The 21,922-nt window shown below is 29.0% G+C and overlaps 1 protein-coding gene across 2 annotated transcripts in view; it reads right to left on the reverse strand.

Moving 5' to 3' along the window:
• The window catches only part of LOC142321674 (tachykinin-like peptides receptor 99D), an 804,280-nt gene that overhangs the window by 301,588 nt on the left and 480,770 nt on the right, over window positions 1-21,922 (reverse strand). For both annotated transcript variants that reach the window (XM_075359955.1, XM_075359956.1), the window contains exon 2: window positions 7,233-7,448. In XM_075359955.1, coding sequence (XP_075216070.1) covers window positions 7,233-7,448 — 216 coding nt within the window. The remainder of the gene's footprint in view (window positions 1-7,232; window positions 7,449-21,922) is intronic.

Here is a 21,922-nt window from a genome sequence, read left to right on the forward strand (position 1 = left end):
GTGGTCCTAAATCACCCTGCCGCGGCCTCGTAGCTTTTTCATTGAGAAGAGCGGGAAGTCGCACGAACCCTTAATATTTATTTTATGAAATTTAAAATAAATATTAAACTTTTAATTATAAGAGTATGACAGAACATAAAAGTGAAAACAAATCTATTTAATTTTGTTCGGATGAACTAAAATTCAACAGAATTTAAAATAAAATCATTTACAAGTGTATGTTTAGTGGTTTGCAGAAATTTATAAAAATAAAAGAAAATTCACTGAATTAAAAAATTCATTGAAATTCATTGATCTGTTTTAATATATAATGAATAAAGTTTTCACATTATTATTCGACCCTACATTTTGATTATTATTGATATTAGAAAAGGAAGGTTTGCCTTAAGATGAAGTTTGTCTTGTTAATATATTAATTTGTTTGAAGGTACATGTCTGGTTCAATGTAATTAATGCGGGTAACTCTCTCTATTTCAAAGGTGTTGACAGAACATCTAGCAATAGCAGTGAATGTGATAAAAGCAACTTTTTCAACTATTAGCATTTTTTCCAATTTTGTTTCTCTTGTTTATTTTTTCCAGGAAAAAGCCCAAAAATATTAATGGACACAGTACTCCTGTTCATTTGATGAAAATTATGTGGATGATGAAAAAGATCCTGATTATCGTAAAACTCCCATTTTTAAGAAACTCCAGGCTTTAAAATTATGTTTAAATTTTAATTATAGTTCTATAACGTATATTCACTTCGCAGTATTGCTCAGCATAATAGCTTTAGACACTCATGAGATCTGATAAAAGATAAAAGTAAAAATTAGTAATTATTATAAAAAAAACACTTAGCATGGTTGGATAAAGTTATAGTTTTCTATTTCCTTCAATCTATTTCGTTGGAACGGTCAAGTATGGTCAAAGTTCCGTGTGTTTTCAATTAAAAATAAATTGAGTAATTGGTTGATTCCATTTTTTTCTTTAGGAATCCCATTTTAATACGAGACAAATTGTTTTTATCCTACAACGAATTGTAAAGCATGAATTCAGTAAGATACGAAAAACTATCAACAATACTATTTAAAAATAAGTCGTGATACATTTTGTTCATCAAATCTTTTTCTTTTAGTTCAAGTATATAAATGGTTTGCAAAAAAAATTAACTCAACATAAATATGTTTACGCATACAGTAGTATGTAGAAAACAATGTCTTATATTGAAATATAAAAGAAACGTCTTGTAGTAGGAAAATGATCGAATGAAAGTTTAAGCTTGACAGAATATGTAAGGATTTCATTTTTTGAATAAAGTTGAAGGTCGAATTGTCCGTAGATTTCCGTATAGATAAAGTCATACTTGCTTCTAAATAAACTTTTTTTTTTTAAATGATCACTTATTTTGAAAATAAATTCGAAGACAAATTTCTGTTTTGAAAAAGGGTGGTTGTATGCGTGAACAGCACTGAATATAAATATTAAATAAATCATGAGAGATTTGGAAAATTTTAAGCATCTAAAAAAAAAAAATTACTAATTTACTATAAACTGTTTTAACTGTTAAAAACGCCTTAGTGAAATTTAGTTGTAAAATAAATAAAAAACAATTCATAAATATTAAATTGTTAACGCAGTACCTTAGTAACATATATTTTGTTTAAAAATTCAGTCTGCGATGGAGCGTGTTTGTGTAATGTAGGGAGTGGGGAAGTCCCTACCTTAAAAAAAAAAATATATATATATATTCATAGCAGAGAATTTTTAAGCGTAATTGAATCTAAATACTAATAAAAACACGGAGAATTACTTTCGGAAGAAGACGGTTATTATCAATTTTAAAAATTATTTGCATTAATTTAATTATTATAAGTTTCTTCCATTACTTTACAGTAACATAAATTTCATCTCTACAAAGAAAAACATATAAGTACACGTCGATTACGATAGTTTAAGCTCTATGTAATTTTTAAAATTAATAATAATATTAAGTACTTGTATCTGTTAACATCATCTTTTAAATCATCGTAAATATTAAAATCTGTATCTATGCTTCTAAAGGAGAAAGGAACTGGTCAATTCTCCACACCTTTTGACCGCAGACATTTTATCTAATCCTGCTTGTTCAATATATATCCAATCGTTGGTAATAATAGGTACATGTGTGGAAACTTATAAGACACATCATTTATAAAAGATGACTATTTAAAAAAAGAGAAGGTGAAAAAATTAGAAAAATTCTAGTTTTTAAAAAATTGTCGGAAGCCTAATATGGAACAAGAATGTTCTAGCAAAGCGCAAAGAAGTGCTTTTAAAACCTAATTGGATTTGTTTAGAAATAACGTATGGAATTTTTTTAAGGGTACTGAGTTAAACACGTAGCACTGTAGAAATTAAAATCGAGACATGGTGTATTATTGTCATCAAAGCGAATTTATTTAACACAGACATAATACTGATAATTGTATCTTACTATCAATTTAGCCAGTGTAAATAGTCCATTGTTAATTCCTAGAAGTCTTGTTAATTTGCTCACCTATTCAACAAAATATTTATTCAGTACTCTTAAGGTGCAATTCATTATGTGCGAGAGTAGTTCAAAAAATTAAAGAAGGGAAGTGACTGTAAAAAAAAATATTATTCACTGTCAAGGTAAGTAACGTTACTTATCAACATAATCCCAGGCTTCATTTAGGTACCTGTTCTGTCTTTCTGTAAGCGTTCTTATTGCAGTAGTAAAGAATTGTTCTCCTTAGAGTTATCCTTGACTCGGTAATTGATGTCACGTAAAAACAAAAATATAAATGTTATTGTGAGATCGGTACTGCAAAGTGGTTGGGACAACACCTCCCGACCAGACATTTGCATAGCTTCCTATGTCTTTTGACACTATCGTACGTTGTTATACAAGAATTAGCTTTTCAAAGTGAATCAGGACAGTTCCTCCTTTTTGCAGGTTTCACTTATTTTCTACCGTGTCAAATAGTATTTAGTGCTGATTGTAAGTTATTCTTCCATATAACCGTAATTAATTGGGCTTTTGTAGTCCCAAAACACATTAACATCGCTTTACCGGTTGACGAAGCATATACTATTTTAGATAACATAAGGAAAGGAATTTTAGGTAACATAGAAGGAAAAACATAATTTATTATGTAAAATCTTTTCAGCTTGTTGAATTCAGTTATTTCGTATAGCTACGATCTCAATCAATACGGATTTAATGAATGATAATTACTGTTTCGATAAATAACTGTGCGTTTATGCTTTCATTGAACTGGAATTCAGAACTGGGACTTGAATTAAAAACTAAATGGAAAATTTTTAAGGATCTGAGCAGTAAAACAGTAATGTGAATAATATGGTACTTAGTAATAAAGACACAAACAATATTTTGTTAATAATGAAAAAACGAACGAACGGAAAACATGGCTTATTTTTCAAATAAAACTGCAGCCGAGCAAATTAGTTGAATCAAATTGTTTATATTATCCAATTTACGTGAAATTACAGAATAATTTTCATTGTAATCATTATAAATACTATAGATAAAACTTAATTAAGTGATGTCAAAATAAAAGAAGCTGGATTAACCACAGAACGTATCTTATTCCATACGAATTTTAATATTCTTAATTTCGTACTGTCTTTAAGAAGTCGTATGTATATAAAAAATGAAATCATGTCTATTTATTTTATATCTTAATAATTTTTTTTAATAAAATTTTGTTATTACATTTAGAATTGAAAATAAGTACAATTATTAAAATTAATAGTACGAAATGATAAATATTTCGGTACAAATATAATTCATATATCCAAAATCATTCTTATTTATTTAATAAAATGAATCTGAAGGTGTTGAAAACTCCTAATTTTAAAAATTAAAGAGTTATTGTAACAGCCTCTGTGATATTTGCCAGAGAGGATGCTAGCGACGCCCAATGGTAATGAAAAATAATTATTTACATATAATAACTAACTACTACTAATAATTTTATATATAAATATATAATTAATGTAAAATGTAATAATTTAATTTATTGATTAAAAAGTAGAGAATAAAAAAAATCGAAACTTTTTAAAAAAACACGGTTTCTTAAAAAAGAAACAAACACAAATAATTCGTGCCAAAAAGTAAAACATATATTAATTTTCAAGAAAATAACTTTTAAAACATTATGGCGACAAACAAACTGTATGTCGCCATCTCACAAACTGTATTGTAAGTTGGCATCAGGAACACCATCTGACTTTAAAAATCCCTCTATATTCCATTTATCTTATTCTAGATAATCAAGGAAAAAAAACAACCATTAAAAAAAAATGATAGTTTTATTTTTGGTTAAATAAATCATCTCATAATAGGCATATTCCTAAAATTTGTATAACAAAATATTGCTCCGTTGTATGATTTTGTAAAAAAAAATTTCTGTACTTGATTTAACAAAATTACTTTAATTTCTTTAAAATAAAGTGGCTAAAGATATCTTAATTATAAAAAGAAAAAAGTAACGCTTTAGCTTTAATAACTTTCATTACAGTAAATAGAGAAGGAAAAGGATTCCACAAGCAATTTCTACTAGGAAATAGTTTTATCTGGCGTTGAATAAATAAAGAGATGGCAAAACAATTTTATTTCAAAGTATAATCTGTTAATGGAAGAGTTACTTAGCGGTATACCTTAAATTACCTAACCTTAATCTCTTTTTTGCACCGCTTAACTTTTATAATGAATATTTTAGTTTGTTACTTACCGATAAAAAATTCAAGTCGCTAAATATTTTACTTACTTTTGTAATAAAATCTAGGTTATGAAATATTCTGAATAACTTAAACAGATATTTATATCATTAGAATAGGAAAGATTTCGCTAAAGATTAACCAGTTCCCAACGTTTGCAGGTGTGTATTAAGATATTTATATCATTAGAATAGGAAAGGTTTTGCTACAGATTAACCAGTTCCCAACGTTTGCAGGTTTGGATTAAGATTTATTTTTTTTATCAAGAGTGTCGATTATAATTTTAATTTTATAATATTTATTTAAATATTTTTGCCAACTTCCATCATAAGTAAACATAAATTATATTTCAAATAATAAATATTACGGTGGAGTTATTATAACCAGCGAAATAACCATAAAATATAAAATATATAAAAAATTAAAGAATTGTTTTGGAAAAGACGCATTATTTAAAACGTATATAAATAAAAATCTCTTGGTATATAAGCATTCTTAAACAAAAACAATTTGAAAAAAATTGAAATCAAATCTGGATTACCGCCAAGATTTACCATAAGTATTACATTTATTTACGCATTGATGCAATGAACACGATTTTTTAGTATGGGATTTGTTGAAAATGTTATTAATTGGAAATATTTATGGAAAAATATAAAAGAAATAAAAATTTTGCTGAACTAAAATTACTTGAATTTGTTCACATAATGGACATCGCTAAAAAAATTGTTTCTTTAAATATTAAAATATTAAAGAGATGTGTATGATGAAAAAAATTACTGTTTTGTATACGATTCACTAATTTTTATGTTTTAACATAAAATAAGTCCCACTGAGATAAACTTAATAAACATTAGTTCATCAATCAACCAAGCATTTTCGGCTGTAATATAGATGGGTAAAAGAAATAAAAAAATATAATTTTACAAATTTTCTTTCTTAGAAATCTATTATTAACATATTGTTTAATGATTTTATAATTGATGACATTAAAATTTTACGATGACATTTGGGTGAGAAATGCATTTGTAAATCTAAAACAGACGTGTTCGAAAAGACGCGTCAAGTCCGGTATTATCAGATATGCCATACAGTGTGAAATTATAAATCTATTTGGAAACAATGCAGAGTTATCAGAGCCCTAGGAATTAATTTACAAGCAAAACCGATCTCTAAAAATCTTAAGAACGCATTACTTTTAATGTTTTTTATACTTCTAACATTGATTCAATGAGTTTAGCCAAGATCCAACGATGCTGAAAAAATGCCATTCTTTTTCACACTACCTTTCCTTTCTTAGGATCTCTTTACACAGATCTTCACACAAGAATCTAAAAACATATCAAACAACTCCAATCAAAGAAGTGATCCATGATTTCCTCCAGCCACCAGGAATTCATCCCGCCTAACTATTTCTGAAGATCGGGGAATCTTTATCTGCAATCAAAGCAGTAAATTGCTGAATAATAATTTTACATTAATCAGTTGAAGCAAGCTAAAGGTCTCACGAAAATAGGTTCGCTTAAGCAAAACTCTCGCTCATTACACAATGTGACGTAGATAGTGCTCAGATGAACTGTAAATCGTTTACCTAAACTACACTGTTCGTTGTAAATTGAGTTAATCTTAAAAATTGTCGTTATAGATGGTTACCCGTCCTTCTTTACCTGTCTTTGTAATCGTTCTTCATACGGGTAAAAAAGTATTTTGCATCATTTTTAAAATTACCCGAAAAAACCACAAGGTTACCGTATCGTCCATCTCTCTTTGTCTCTTTTTTTTAGCCAAGGAACAGAAGTCCAGTCAATCGCGTCGCATACACAGTAACAATGGTAGTGGTTGTGTTGATTGAGCCGCCGCGCCGTACACAGTCGCACTTTTAAAGCGACTATTTTTGATAACCGAAAGAGTTATCGGTAAGGTAAATAATAAAAACCTTTTATGTAGAAAAGTTTATTTTAAATTCTGCAAGTGGTCTCTGAATTCGATTTGAAAAAGGTTTGGCATGGTAAAGAGTTGAATATCAGCAAGGAACATAATACGTTGTTATCGCAAGATATTAAAATGGCCACCATTTTGAAACTGTGAAGAATTTCGTGATGGCAATAGCTCTGTTTCTTTCCGGGTATAAAACTATATATATGCAAAATTTCAGCTGAAACGGTTAAATAGTTTTAGCGTGAAAGAGTAACAGTCTCACAGACACTATTAAATTACATTTTTATATATGAGTACAAATTGACTTAATGAACGTGTATTCATACAAAAAATAAAAATATATCGTTACATAAGAAGCACTTACAAAAATAAAATCTAAAATCAAATCTCACAAGAAGATTAAATTAATGACAGTATTATATAATTATTCATAATTTATGAACAAAAAACATCTTTTAAACCAACAGATAATGAATTTATACTCTGAACCCTTTAGATTAAATAAGTAACAGATGAACTATTAACAATATTACAAACATATAAAATAATAAATAATATTTTACTTACAAATACTCCTGGTAACTTTCATTTGTAGCACCATCTGGCCATTCAGAATAACAAATTACTCTACTATCACCATTTGGGAACTCCTGCACAATAGTTGTGAAAAATATAAGCATAGGCAACGACAATACGGTACCCACTACCCATATAACTGCAGCTATACATAGTGTGGTTCTTCTACCCATCCGAGGCCTTAATGGATGCATGATCGCCATATATCTGAAACAAAATATTTTAATTAAGTCAATAATTTAAAAAAGAAATAATTACCTATGACAATATAAATAATACATTTATTATTAATTTTTAGTATTAATAATTATATAAAAGATCCATTTTGTGAGTCAAGCTTACAAACAATCGTTGAAACAGACAGATAAACGACATAACACAACTATCTACCCTTTTCTTAGTATTTTTCATCATAGACCAAGTAAACATAAATTGAAATAATTTCATACAGGACTGCACAAACAAATACATTAGTTGCATGGTAGTTTTGATACTACAAATAATATACCTTCATAATTACAGCAGTGTCATCGATAACGAGCCTCAAACGATATAACGGAAGAAGGTAGGTAGAAAACCTAACTAAACTCAATACATAGGATCCGTTTCACCTGGTTCTAGCCGGTCAGGTTTTCCTACTTCGACAGCTTCGACGCCAGCTAAAACTATTCATTAAAACAGTATTTTGAGACGAACACCAGATCTGGTCTAGCTATCACTGTTTTTAAATTCAGCAATCAAGAATAAAAATTTTTTTTAGAAACAACCAACTAGCGTTCATGCCTCAGTTGCCATTGTTATAAAATAATACCGTATATGCAGAAAAGTTTTGAAGGAAAAAAATTCGCGTTTCTTGCTGGATAAATAAATCGTTCAAAATAATAATTTTATTTATTTATTTATTTTTTTTTTGTTTAATACTCTCCTAGTGTTTTTTATCCTGTCGTAAAAGTTTCACAGATATTTTTCTCTAATAAGCATAAAGCACTATGATGGTGATGCACTGTGATGGTGACAATATTTAAAAATTCTGTAGTCTTCCGGCCACGTGCATATAAGTCAAATGAGACTACATATAGCTTATGAAAGCAGCAACCGATGCCATTTAAAAAAAAAATAATTAAAGAAATGATGATAAATTTTTTTTAAAAATGAAGAGAAAAAGTACAAAATTCTTATTGTTTGAGATATTGATTTTCTGAAATCCTGTAACTATATTTTATTCCAAGCGAAAAAACATTAGTCTTATTACTGGTTGAGATGGATTAATCATTATTGAACAGTTAGAAAAATAAGAAACAGAGCCGGTATTCGATAATATTTTCGATTGTAAAATATGTGAAAAACACTATAACATTGACTGTTTTATATGACCCAGACCTACAGCAAAATTCCTGAACTATTTGAACCAATGAAACCTAAGCTATCACGCGATCCCTATACCACGATCATGTGACACCTGATATGCCTTTCGAAAAAATTAAGAAAACGTGCAACGAGGCTTGGAATCGAACATGAAATGGTTTCTTAGGGATTGATAAGGGGAGGGATATCAAAAATGGTCAATTGATTTAATTTCGATATTTTCATAAAAACCAGGGCTTGTATCAAACGGAGAGTTTCTCTAAAAGCGATACAGGCAAGCCTGAAAACGCGTGCAGGTTTACCATGCTTTTTCATGCTTTTCAAAATGCGTACAGGCCTCCACGAAAGTATGCAGACTAGCGTACTGGATTCTCAAAAAGCGTACTTAAACCGGGGAGGGTGATGTCTGTGTTTAGACGATAGGTAAAATTTAAGAACAGCGATGTTTTAAGTGATTAATTATTAACTACATAAAATAATAAAATGAAATATAGAAATACATATTTATTATTTGCATGGGTTTCATCAAACCGTAAAACAAGGAAATAAATAATTTCTTTTATGTATTTGTATACAGAAGTAGTATATTACACAATTTATTAATTTATCTGGAATTTTATTATGCAATACAACATTCCACATAAAGTGGGAAAGTTCTACATTTTAAAAAGTTCCTTTTAACCACAAGATTTATTAAAACACTCTATATGTAAATGAGATTTGGTAAAAATATTCATACAGTAACTATTCAATTTTCCTCTAATTCCCAACTAACCTTCTCAAAAAATTGTATATCGGTTCGTTTTAATTAACTAATATTACTTATTTAACGATAAATATTTATTACGTATTATATATATTATTAAATAGTTATAATGATAATATGTTAAAAAATATATAAAATATTGCCTAAAAATGGGATTTTTTTTTACTGATAAGATTTTTGAATATACCTTCACAAAGGAGCTGTATTATAAATTAAAATGCTTTAACTTTTAAGTTATCATAGATTCGCCTTAAAAATGTACAAATAACGTAATAATAAAGCGTTGTTTTTTTTCTTAATGGAAAATAGAAGCTAAAACCTATTGGAATTTTATAAATATCTAAATCTTAAAAATTAAATTTCCCGAGTACATTTCTAGTTTATTCAGGTAATCGAATTAATATAGATTTTCTTTAGAAGTAATAGAACTAACGTGTTAATTTTTAAGTTATCATGAAGTCGCCTTAAAAATGTACTAATCCCTAAATAATAAATTAGCATTATTCTTTTTTAGTAACATTTTAATGAGAAATAGAAACTAAAACTTAATTTTATACAAAAACATATCCAAATTCCCGGTATATATTTATAGTTTATACAAATAGCAACAGAATTAATATGAATTTTCTTTAGAAGTAGTAGAGGCGTTTCTAACCCATTATTCTGATTAATATTTGGCTAACTTGATATGTTGCAATGAGGGAAACCTTTCGGTTTTAAATAATTTGTACATATATTTTAAGTATATAAAATAGTAAAAATATCACTTTTATTTTCTAAGAATAGTCCGAACTTCAAAATTGATATATTAGCTGTATTAAGCATGTAAAAAATCAAATAAGCCACATAACATCAAGAAAAATTAATTATTTTTATGTTTAATTAGTTTTGTATGATATAATCTAATCCTAGTGAGATATTACCGAGCGATGTGTTTGTCCTCACTGTATATCGGATAGATTTATAGCTTTGTGTATAAATTATATACCAACATTTAATTTTATAATTTATAAGATAGTTAATGGTTACATTTCGATTCTCTTGTAATGAACAATGAGAAAAGTATTTTGGTCCTCGGATCATAATATGGACCATCTTGAATCGTGATCCGAAAGTAGCTGACACCAATTTTACGTGTTTTCGGTTTTATTTGGACATAAAAATTGAATTTTTGTAATATTAATTATAAATAAACTTAGAATTTTGAAAAAAATATTGTTAATAGGTATATAAATCATTATGGTGTTACAGATTTTCTCGTAGATTTTCCGGTAAATTCCCAAAAAAAACTTACAGGAAATAGTTTAAAAAACACATTGTGAGATAAAATCTCTAGTACACTAAGTTCATGATAGTGGAAAATAAATGCTTTTGTATTTCTTTTACACTAATATGCTGTTCCTTTATGCTTAAAAAAATTCACATTTATTAGATTACTATTTCACGCCATCTGAAAAATATATACTGAAGGTTTCACTGTTAAAAGGAAAAACTTTTTGCTATTTTTATTTATTCTTTTAACAAAATTCGAACTTTTATAAATTTGCATATAATTTTTAAAGGTTACATTTACTTAATTAAATTTCCATTCCAAAAAATTACACAATTTTTAGCGCAGTGCGTTTAAGATAAATGGAAAAATAAAGAACTTTAGTAGAAAAAATAATAACAATGTGGCCTTTCCAAAGTCTTTTCTTTCATTAGGCAAGTAATACATTTAGGGTTAGAAAGAATTTTCCCTTTTTGATTTCTATCTAGCTGGTTATTTATTTTTTAATTTCTTGCTGAAGAAAACGCTTTCTTATTAGAAAGTTTAATAAATACTACTAATTATATTTAAAAAAATATGATTCCCTTTTATCAAAATATTTTTTGAGAACTATTGTACTTTGAATTCATATTCATATGAATTCTACGAAGTTAAAATACGTACTTGATCAATATTCCTACACGTATTAAATGTAAAGAAATCTGAATCACAGGCCAGAAACTCTTACCGTTAAATAAAACACAGAGAAAATAAAGAATTATTTTATTTCAAAATAATCGTTCCCGCCTATACATCAGTAAAACCGAAATTACTTCAAGTGAGTTCAGACTCTGATACAAGAGTCGACTAACGAGTCTATACAATACGTAACGAGTTTTGTCAGGCGTTGGAGTTTCTTGTAAGAGAGCTCGCACATTCTTTTATGATAAGAAGAGATATGTATGTATGTGAAGCAGGTATGTCACACAATTGCAGGTAGAGTTGTGTATAGAAAGGAGTCTTCACTCCATTTTCTATGGAGTGAAGACTCCTAACAGGTCAATATTCTTGTTATGTCTTTATATAGAGAGTATAAAATTCATGTTATCAGGTTCAAGTTTACAGTCCATAGAAATTTCATTGAGAAACTAATCGTTTCCCATTCATGATACTCTTTGGATTTGCAGGTTAACGCTTACATTTTACGCTTACTTTTACGATTTACGCAAATCATTTTTGAAGTTGCAAGCTTCATGAACGTATACAAAACACATTATCAAGTTATAAATTTAAACTTAGGAATACATTTTAGTGAATATTATGCAGTACAATATATTAAAAAAAAATTACAATGAAATTGTAAACCGTACGGTAAGTCTCGCTAATATCATTTCTTCCGCCCAAAAAACAAATATTTCTGAAATATAAATAAAACTGTTTTTAAAAAAATGATTCTGTTACCAAAAAAAGATAAGACGCTACTTTTTTATTACCAAAATCTGTTATTAATTTAGAATTTTCTTTAAAACGAAATACATGTTAAATATATGTAATATACAGTAGATATACAATAATTTTTTTTTTTTTGAGGTTTTTAGGGGCATCGACTACTTTGGTCATTAGCCCCATCCCACTTCAAAAATAAAAATAAAAAAAAGGTTCTTTAATTCATATTTCCATGAAGAAAATAAGTGTTGAAAATTTCAATCTTCTAATTTAAAAACCAACAAATTACCGCCTAGGCTTTCCTATCGGCCATCCTTTCTTACGTTTTTCCATTCTGCGAACGGCCTCAACTTCCGACGACAGAGTGTCTGAGGCTTCGGACATGGCATCGTCTTCTCTTTCTGACGCCAATGACGTTCGCTGGCTTACATCAGGTGATGAAAGCTTCAATGGTGCTGTGAGCATCGTTGCAATTGAGTCTAAACTTGCAACCGATGCACTTTCGGCGGCTGATGAACTTGATTCAATGTCTAAGGCTGTGCTTGGGCTGGCTGATACAGATGCTCTCGCCACAGTTGTTCTCTGAGCTTTTGGGGCCTCTGTAGGTACAGTTTTAATATCGTCTGTGTCTGGTGCTTTTTCGATAGTTACTTGCACCTCCATTTTGGTTGACGCAGATTTTTCCTGTACTCTTGTCACAGTATCCTTAGCTATATGACTCGTCGTCGGGGTGATCTTTAGATCTTTGTCGGATAAATCAAGATTTTTCTTCATTACGTCTATTGCTGGAGTTATAATCGAAGATTTTGCCGGTTTTTTAAACTGCGCTGGTACGGGTCTTTTGTCGGCGACGTCAGTCCGGGAATGAGCCTTCTCATGTTTACTTTGTTGTATCTGATGAGTCGACTCGATCTTGGAATCAATGATTCTTTCTATCATTGTCGCGAGACTTGGTGCCATCGTATTAAGCAACTGCTCCACGTTGATTTTAGGTGTGGGGGGAGCAGCAGCTGCTTCTGCATATGTAGTCGTTGGTCTAGGTGTACGTAGGTTTTTCAATCTTCTTTGCTTCAGGGTAGCTGACTTTTTGAAGCGTTTTAACCTCCTGAATGGCTGTTTCTGATTTGTATACTGGGCAGTTCCTGGATCGACAGTTATGGTGCCCTTTACAATTAATGCAGACTGGAGGGTCTTTACATGGATCACCCTCATGTATCTTCATTCCGCATATACAAATTTCCTGCGCTTCACATCTAGCTGCAGTGTGTCCGAAACGTTGACACCTAAAACATCTCATCGGCTGCGAAATAAATGCCCGTACATCAAGCCGATGGATGCCAGCTCGTACCTTTTCAGGAAGATTTGGCCTATTGAATGTCAAAACATGAGAGGCCGAAGGAATAATCTCACCATTTCGTCTCATAGAAAGTCTGCGACAATGTGTCACTCCCTGACTAGACATTTCCTGCACTATTTCTTCTTCAGTACAGTTAAGAAGATCACGGCAAACAACAACTCCTCTAGATGAATTAAGTGTACTATGCGGTTGGACAGTAACCGCAAATTCACCGATCTTCTTCAACGCCTGGACTTTCTGGCTTTGCATGTCGTTTATAGTTTCGACATGTAATCCGTTAAACGTCTTACGGATTTTCTGGACAGGACCACCAGCACAATTTTTATACAATAATAGATAATAAACAATGTTTAAGCGTTCAATATAATAAGCAAATAATAGAAAAAATTGTTACAAAACTCTTACCCGCCCGATTTTATTTATATGTAATACATATCACATTTACAGAAATAATACAATTCTTTGATTATTCGTTTAATACATGAAATCGGGCCGATAAGAATTTTACCGGCTCGATAATTGATTTATTATCTACTATTGCATATTATTGTCTATTACATATATTTAACATGTATTTTGTTTTTAAAGAAAATTCTAAATTAATGACAGATTTTGATAATAGAAATGTAGTGTCTTACCTTTTTTGATATCAGTATCGTTTTCTTCAAAACAGTTTTATTTATATTACAGAAATTTTTGTTTTTGAGCGGAAGAAATATTTTACTGTAATTTTTTTTTTTATCACTGCGTTTTGTAAAATTATTCTTTTATTATTTTTTAAAATGAATTACTGATTGTTATCTTACGCATTTATTATTAAAATTTATTGCCTTTCTAGAACAAATTGAATTTCACGGCCACTGTTTTCTGTTGATAGTCATATCATTCACTTCGTACCATATTTTTACTTTTTTAAAAAAACTAGTATAATGACCTTTACGAATCGAAGATCCGTGATGTAATATTGCACTTATACTTTGTAAGTTTAACCCTCGATTTTTATCATTTAATTCGATTTTACCAATCGAATTATTTCTGTTTTATTTATTCCTTTTCTAATAAAACTAGTATAGTCTCTTGTAAAGTAATCCTTTAATTTTTTTTAAGAAGTGATGGGGATTAAAAAAATTGTTTCATCTTCGGTACATTCATTTACATAACAACAGATACTATTAAAATAAGCTGTAGTATATTTTCTTTTAAATTTTTTATTTCAAGTACATTATCAAGTTTTTGTACGCTTTTTTCTTCTCCGTTAGATGTGTTCGTATGAAACCACTAGTAACTCCTAGTAAACAAAACAAAAAAAAGTTTACCTGTTTTCTCTTCCTTTCTCATTTTGTAACTTCAAATTTTTCCATTTGCAGTCACCAAAATTTCTCTTCTTAATACTTTAATATATTATCTTTTACAAAAGACAACTTACAACCAATACGTACCTAAATACCATTACCAATAGATATCGAACTGAACCTTTTTTAATTTTAATATGCAGAAAATGGGATTTAAATAAAGATAAAAACGAATTATTAAAATAAAGATTGCGTATCCTGGATTTTAGGGTGCACTTTTAATATGATTTTCAAAAATTATTCTGAATGACATTAAAAAATTACTGAAAGATAGTGATACATTTTATTAAACTTTTAAATAGTAAAATATTTGTAAGTTGTTTATCTAATACTTAAGAATATTTATCTAATACGGTAATAACTTTAAAAAAAAATTCATTTGTATTTATTAGAATTCATGAAGTATAAATTTAAATAAACTTAATCTATTTTGTGACAGTTTATTAGTAAAGGGTTCCTCGAGAACATAGTTTCTGCAGTTTACATGAATATGTTTTTTCATTATATTTTCATTACCTTGGTATTATGTTAAAAAATTAGTTATTTTCATTTTTCACCAATTGGATAAATTTTATACAATGTTTACGCAATATTGGTACATAAAATGAAAGTCATTACCCATATAAAATTTCATTTAAAATGTAACGATAAATAGTTTGTAAATGTAAACAATATAGTAATAAACCGTTGTAAAACTACTGTTTATTTTTTTTAGAATCCCTTACAATCCTACCTCCTGCTGTTAACGCCCACAAAATGTGACAGAGCAACAGCGAAATCGGATTCAAGTTGACTGTTGCCAAGTACAGGAAATTGCAGTAAATCACAGTAAAGGAAATCCTGCACTGTGACTGGAACAACTCTTTTTTTGTTTTGTATTTTCACATATTTCAATATAAATTATTAATAAATTTAAAAAAAGTATTGGTTCTATGTTATTTCAACATGTCACGCCTCGCTGAAGACAAGGCAAACTTCATCCATATACATTCCATTTCAAGTAGCAGTATTATAAAACTCTTTCAATAGAATAACTACAATTTTATGAAGAATGTACTTACTTATAGATTCAGTGTAATCTGTTGGTAACTTGAATCTCTTACCTTTTGTTTACTTACTGTTTCATATTTTTGTTAGTATCGTTTCTTTTACTTTTCCTTTCGTTTTTTCATTTTTTTGTTATTTAGAACTAACTTATTTTACTTTTATTCAATAGTGTTTTTTTATTTATTATTAATATTCCAATACGTTAATCTCTATAATGGTTTCGGATTTATTAAAAAAAAGGGAAAGAAATTTACTGGAAACCATTCGAAAAGTGATCAAAAATTTTGACGATGATGCAAAAGTAGAGAGATTACATATATTTTATGCAAATTATTATTCTTATTTTGAGGCTTTTGCATCTTTTCGACCGTTTAACATGAGAATTTTAGAGTAGATACGTTTTTGACAATGATGGAAGTTTTTCGCCTTTGACTTATTGAGGAGTTCGTTTGGAAAATGTCTCTTGTCCAAAAATTTTCGTAATTGATATTTTTGTATGACTTTATTCAATATTGTCTCCTGTGTAGGAAAAAATATGGTTTATGTTCCAAAACGTCCTTGAAATGATATAATAGTCAATTTAAATATGAATCTTGTTTGCAAAATGTCTCTTGTCCATTCAATAAGGCTCTACAATTTATTTATTTTTTTTTATAGCAAAAGGTTTGTTGTCTAATGTATAGTACATCTTACAATAATAAATTATAATAAAAATTACTGTAAAATAGAATACAATATAATGTTACAGTAGGGAAATATTTAATGTGATAATACTATTAATATTCCTTGCAGCTAACATGTAGATTTCAGACATGTATATTTTTCAGAAACTTATGAGTTTTGTTGTAGTTCATTCCTTCTTTTGTTAAAGGTGGGATAACAGATCCCATCTTTATGAAAACAAAAGGGCTGCAGGGAAGTCTTTTATTGAAAACTAGTTCTATTAGATAAAATTTACTGCAGAGACTCTAATGTAAAACAAGGCAGTACGTCTGCCCAGTTACCTGAAGATTTGAATGCTATATATACTGTATAACAATAATGCTGAACAAGGATTTTCAGTTCCCTACGTTTACTTTGTGGTGTTTTTGTCACTGATTATAATTTAAGTTTTGACTCTCTAGCAGTTGATAAGTATTCTAAATGATGTCAGTATGAACTAAAAGAGAAGGCTGGTGACAGTTGATGCAAAACAGAATTTGAAGTTCGTAAAAAAAGAAGTGACGTTTTTATTCTTTATTTAGGCAAGCAAATTGAGGGAAAATAATATTATCTTTCCATTGTCAAAAAAAAATAAAAAATACTGTTCTTCCAAAGATCCCAGACCAAACGGTTTATTACCACATTCACTTTTATGTATATAATTTAACAATATGCAAAGGCGTTTCGAAAGATAAACGACCAAAAAGATAATGCTAATATTTATACGTCGACTGAAGCAGATGCTACAAAGAGGTCTGTTCATATAACTTCCTTGTCTTTCACAAATTTCAGTTGACTAATTAGGAAGGATGCACTACAAAACCCCTGTTTTCAGACGGGTTTGGGGGCAGAATAATAATTCTGCCATGCTATTCATGATAACGTACTGGTTTGTAAACTGTGTTCCGTTGCATGTGTAATACATATATCTCATTTTCCCAATCCCTGGCCATTCATACCTTCATTCAGACCGGTTTTTCGGTCGGATTGATTAGAACTTCAAAATCTAGATACTATAATAGACTCCGAAGAATACTACAAACTATTCGAGAACCATGGAACCGTTTTCAAACTGACTAGTGGTTCTGCTGTGTATGACTGAAAGGAAGTTTGTGGAAAAGTAATGAAAAAACCTGGCCAGTTTCATTTTAAATTAGCTCCTGCCAAACGATTTATAATACGTAAAGACATAACACCTACATCTGAAGTACTAGTTAAAGTAGAACCATTGTACAAGACGGATATGGGTACCTTCATAATAATTCTTAAACCAATACAGTATCTGTTAGGATTGAAAATAAAAACAAATAAAATAAAGACATTCCCGTAAAAATAACAAAGATTGAGGATGGTAAGTACCTGTTTTACCTTCATTTTATTGAGAACTGGGAGGCGAACCTGGACTTGTTATTCTATAAAAATGGCATTTATGGTGACATAATGACTGCAACCATTCGGAAAGTTAATTGGAAGGTGATTGAGGATGATATAGTTTAAATAGTTAAGTAAATTTATTTTTTTTCTTATTTTACTGTATAAAATTGGAAAAATAACAACTTATTTTCATTGATAAACCTAGAACTTTTATCATATTAAAACACGCATACAGTCCTAAATGTTATTTAGGCAGTATTTTTTCGGATTTTTTTAATTAATATAGAATAATCATAAATAATGTTACTCTTTTTTCAGTAATAAATTATATCATTTTTTGACAAATTTCTTGCACTGTCTTTTGAATCGGAATGTCCTCGTCTGAAGATTTTCATTCTTGTCCTTGTTTTAGTTACAAAACGTTTGTTGTCCAAAATTATTTCTTTATTTACTTTTAATGTTTTGCTTTCATTAACTATCTTTTTTATAATTTATGTTTCTATTAGATACATAAAACATGTCTGATAACTTTTTTCGGGTTAGTTATGAAATTTTAGCTCCGCAAATTTTTTTTTTTAATTTCGGCACAAATTTAATTCGAAAAGGACCGTTTTGGAAATGAGTTCCTGTATTTTTCTTTCTGATATAAAATGCATTACTTTTTTGTTAACAAAAATTAATTCAGGTCGTTTTTTACTTCTACTTTATTTAAAGACGCAATAATATATATATTTAAAATACAATATGATTTAGTGAGAATTAGGATATTATTTGCACTTGTATTAAAAAAATTCATTGTAGGAGATTAATTATAATAACTGAATTGTAGGATAATGAAATGATTGTAAATTTTCTTATATTTTTTCCAGATACGAGTTTAAGCTATAGATATATTTAGTCTTTGAAACTTAAATTTGCAGCTTATTAAGAGAAAAAAAGTCATAAAATGTGTAGTTACATGAATGTATAACAGAGTTACATCTATTATATATGCCATTTTATATTTAATAATCTTGTTATACAATTGTTTATTTGTTGAAAAAAAGAACTTCTCGTATAGAAGAAAATATATGAAATAAGCAGTTACGACGAAGTAATCTTAAAAATCATGGGAAAATCCCTGTCATCTGCTAAACAATGTGTAATTTGACATGCAGTTGTAAATAAATACAGATAACAAGCTAATATTTTATACATCAACAATTTTTTTCATAAAATCGATATATATATATATATATATATATATATATATATATATAAGGTAAGATTGAACTACAAAATGAGAAAAAATAAAAGCTTGGAAGTTAAGACAAATAATTACTCAGTAATTGTGAACATATTTTAATGAAGTTATTCGTAATAAAACTAATAATACTAGTTCTGTTAAAAAAAAAATCAGTAATTATTGGCAACGATTATTAACTACAAAAACTATAATATACATATTAAACAATAAACAATTAAATAACTGCATTACAGTAAAATAGTTTTACTTTGAAAGCGGACAGTAAAATAGTTTTTTTTTTTTGAGAGCGGATGTTTTTCGTTTTAGTGGTATATATGATTGTATGTATCAAGACGGCTTGGTACATACAAGGCTTGGCTTCTTTCCATTAGTCAGTTGTTAACGACTTTGACTTCACCTTTTCTACAATATTTCCCTCAGACATGTAATTTCAAAGCCATCTTTTTACAACAACAACCCTCAGCATTTTTGGTTTTTTTAATGTTTATTTCCATCCAGTCTTATAATATTTTCCATTATGTAATGCAGATCCTTCTCTGATTTCGTTAATATTGCTTAATCATCAGCGTTCTTTACTATTATCAAAACCTTTTCAGTACTAAACTACTCGTAATATTAATTAATATTATTATTTTTCTAAATTTCGTTAAACCATTGATTGCAATTTTAGTTATTGAATATAACTATTAACATCTGAATTCACAGATAGAATATGTTAAATAACATATATTGTTAATTTAACAGCTATTTTGGAAAAATGTAATGGGTTACAAAAACACACTTGAAATGGAATTTATTTAATAATACGCATAATTGTTCAACACATTTATAATTCATAAACAATGTTTACAATGAACATTTTTTTTACAACAAAATACTTAAATAAATAAATGATTTTTCATTTAGTAAATTAAAAATAAATACTAATGAGATGTTGAAATATTGTATTTATTATGGTTAAAAGAATCTTATTACAAAAAAGAAAAACTTCAAAGAAATATTTTCTTTTTCAACCAGTATTATACTACGGAGAGCTTAGTGGAATGGGATAATACTAATGAAAATAATATAACACAAAGGCATCTTTTTGGAGATTTCTATAACAGTAGTATAGTAATTACATTACTGCCTACGGGTATAGATTAGGATTTCTACTTGTTATTAAAAGACTCCTCTTGTTTCGTACGTATATACATAATATAATGCTTTTATTAGAAAGGATCATGCAACTAATAACTGTAGATTTTCCTTCCGTTATTGTTAAAATCTTTGAGTATCGGTTGTAATTAGTTAACTCACACATGCACGCACGCGCGCGCGCGCGCGCAGAGAGAGAGAAAGAGGCGCGTGCGCGCACACACAGCAAAATAAATGTAATTTAGTCTTTTTATTAAACGAAACCATTAATACTATGCGATTATTTAAAGTTAAATTTGAGTATGAATATCTCAAAAATGAACAATAAAATTTTCGGAAAATTTAACATTAAAATTGAAATTTTTTCATTATTAATGATTCAATTTCATTATTAAATGAGTCCGAAAAAAGAGCCTGCTTTTATAGTTCGTTTTTAAACGGTTTAACTTCGGCTGACTGTAACTCACAAAATCCAAAAACTCCACTTTTTTTAATTTTTCTACGAAGATCTTCTATCTTTACATTTACAACGTGTCAAGATATGACACACACCATGCAGGTTGATTTTATTAAGATGAAAAATTATATAACATATTATAGTTACGTTCTGTAATTCTCTTAATACAGTGTGTGGTTTCATAAATAGGGGAAAGGAATAAAATAATGTTGCCACATTCATTTAGAGAAGTTTATTATTACACTGACAACATTTTTATTCGTTTACTAATAAATCAAATTAAAAACCATTCAATTTTAATAATACAACCGCTTTAAAAAATCAAGCATACTTAAAAATGAAAAATAATACTTATTCCATTTTCGATTACTAAAGAAGGAGTAATCAAGAGAGGAAGGAGTTCAAAGAAAGTTCCCGGGTACGACTTGATAACGAATAAAATGCTTTTTATACTTCCATTCAAGGTCATCCAATATATAATATAATTCGTTATTTGCATTCTTCGAACTGCAAGCTTCCCGATGGAATGGAAAGTGTCGCAGGTGGTAATGATCCCGAAAGCGGGTAAGCCGATCCGTGATGTAGCTTCATACAGGCCGACAAGACTATTACCTATTCTATCAAAGGTATTTGAAAAATTACTTCTTCAGAGCTATGGCCGATTTTGGAGGAAGGGCGTGTTTTTCCTGACCATCAGTTTGGCTTATGACGTGGTCACTTAAAAATCGAACAAACAATCAGTATTGCCAACATTATCAGCAAGAGCCTAAAAGAAAAAAATCTATTGCTCGGCTGTTTTTTTGGATATCCAGCAGGCCTTTGATAAGGTTCTTGGCTTACTCTATAAATTGAAAAGAACCCTACCTCAACCGTATTACTTTATTCTACACAGCTACTTAAAAGGATGTCTCAAGTGAGATACAATCAAAATAGGTCCGAATTCTTTGATATGGGTCGGGTGTTTCTCAGAGCTCAGTTTGGGGCCGGTTCTACACTCTTCACAGGGGACCTCCCGACTTCAGAGAACATCAATTGCGTCGTTTTCGGATGACACTTCGAACCTGGCTGTGGATGACGCTCTTATCGTACCTCCTGGTAAACTTCAAACTGTATTGGATTTAATTAAGGAATGGTTAGCTAAATGAAAGATAAGGGTTAGTACGCCTACGTCTACATAATGTCT

Source organism: Lycorma delicatula, chromosome 3, assembly GCF_047948215.1.
Source record: "Lycorma delicatula isolate Av1 chromosome 3, ASM4794821v1, whole genome shotgun sequence".
Taxonomy (NCBI): domain Eukaryota; kingdom Metazoa; phylum Arthropoda; class Insecta; order Hemiptera; family Fulgoridae; genus Lycorma; species Lycorma delicatula.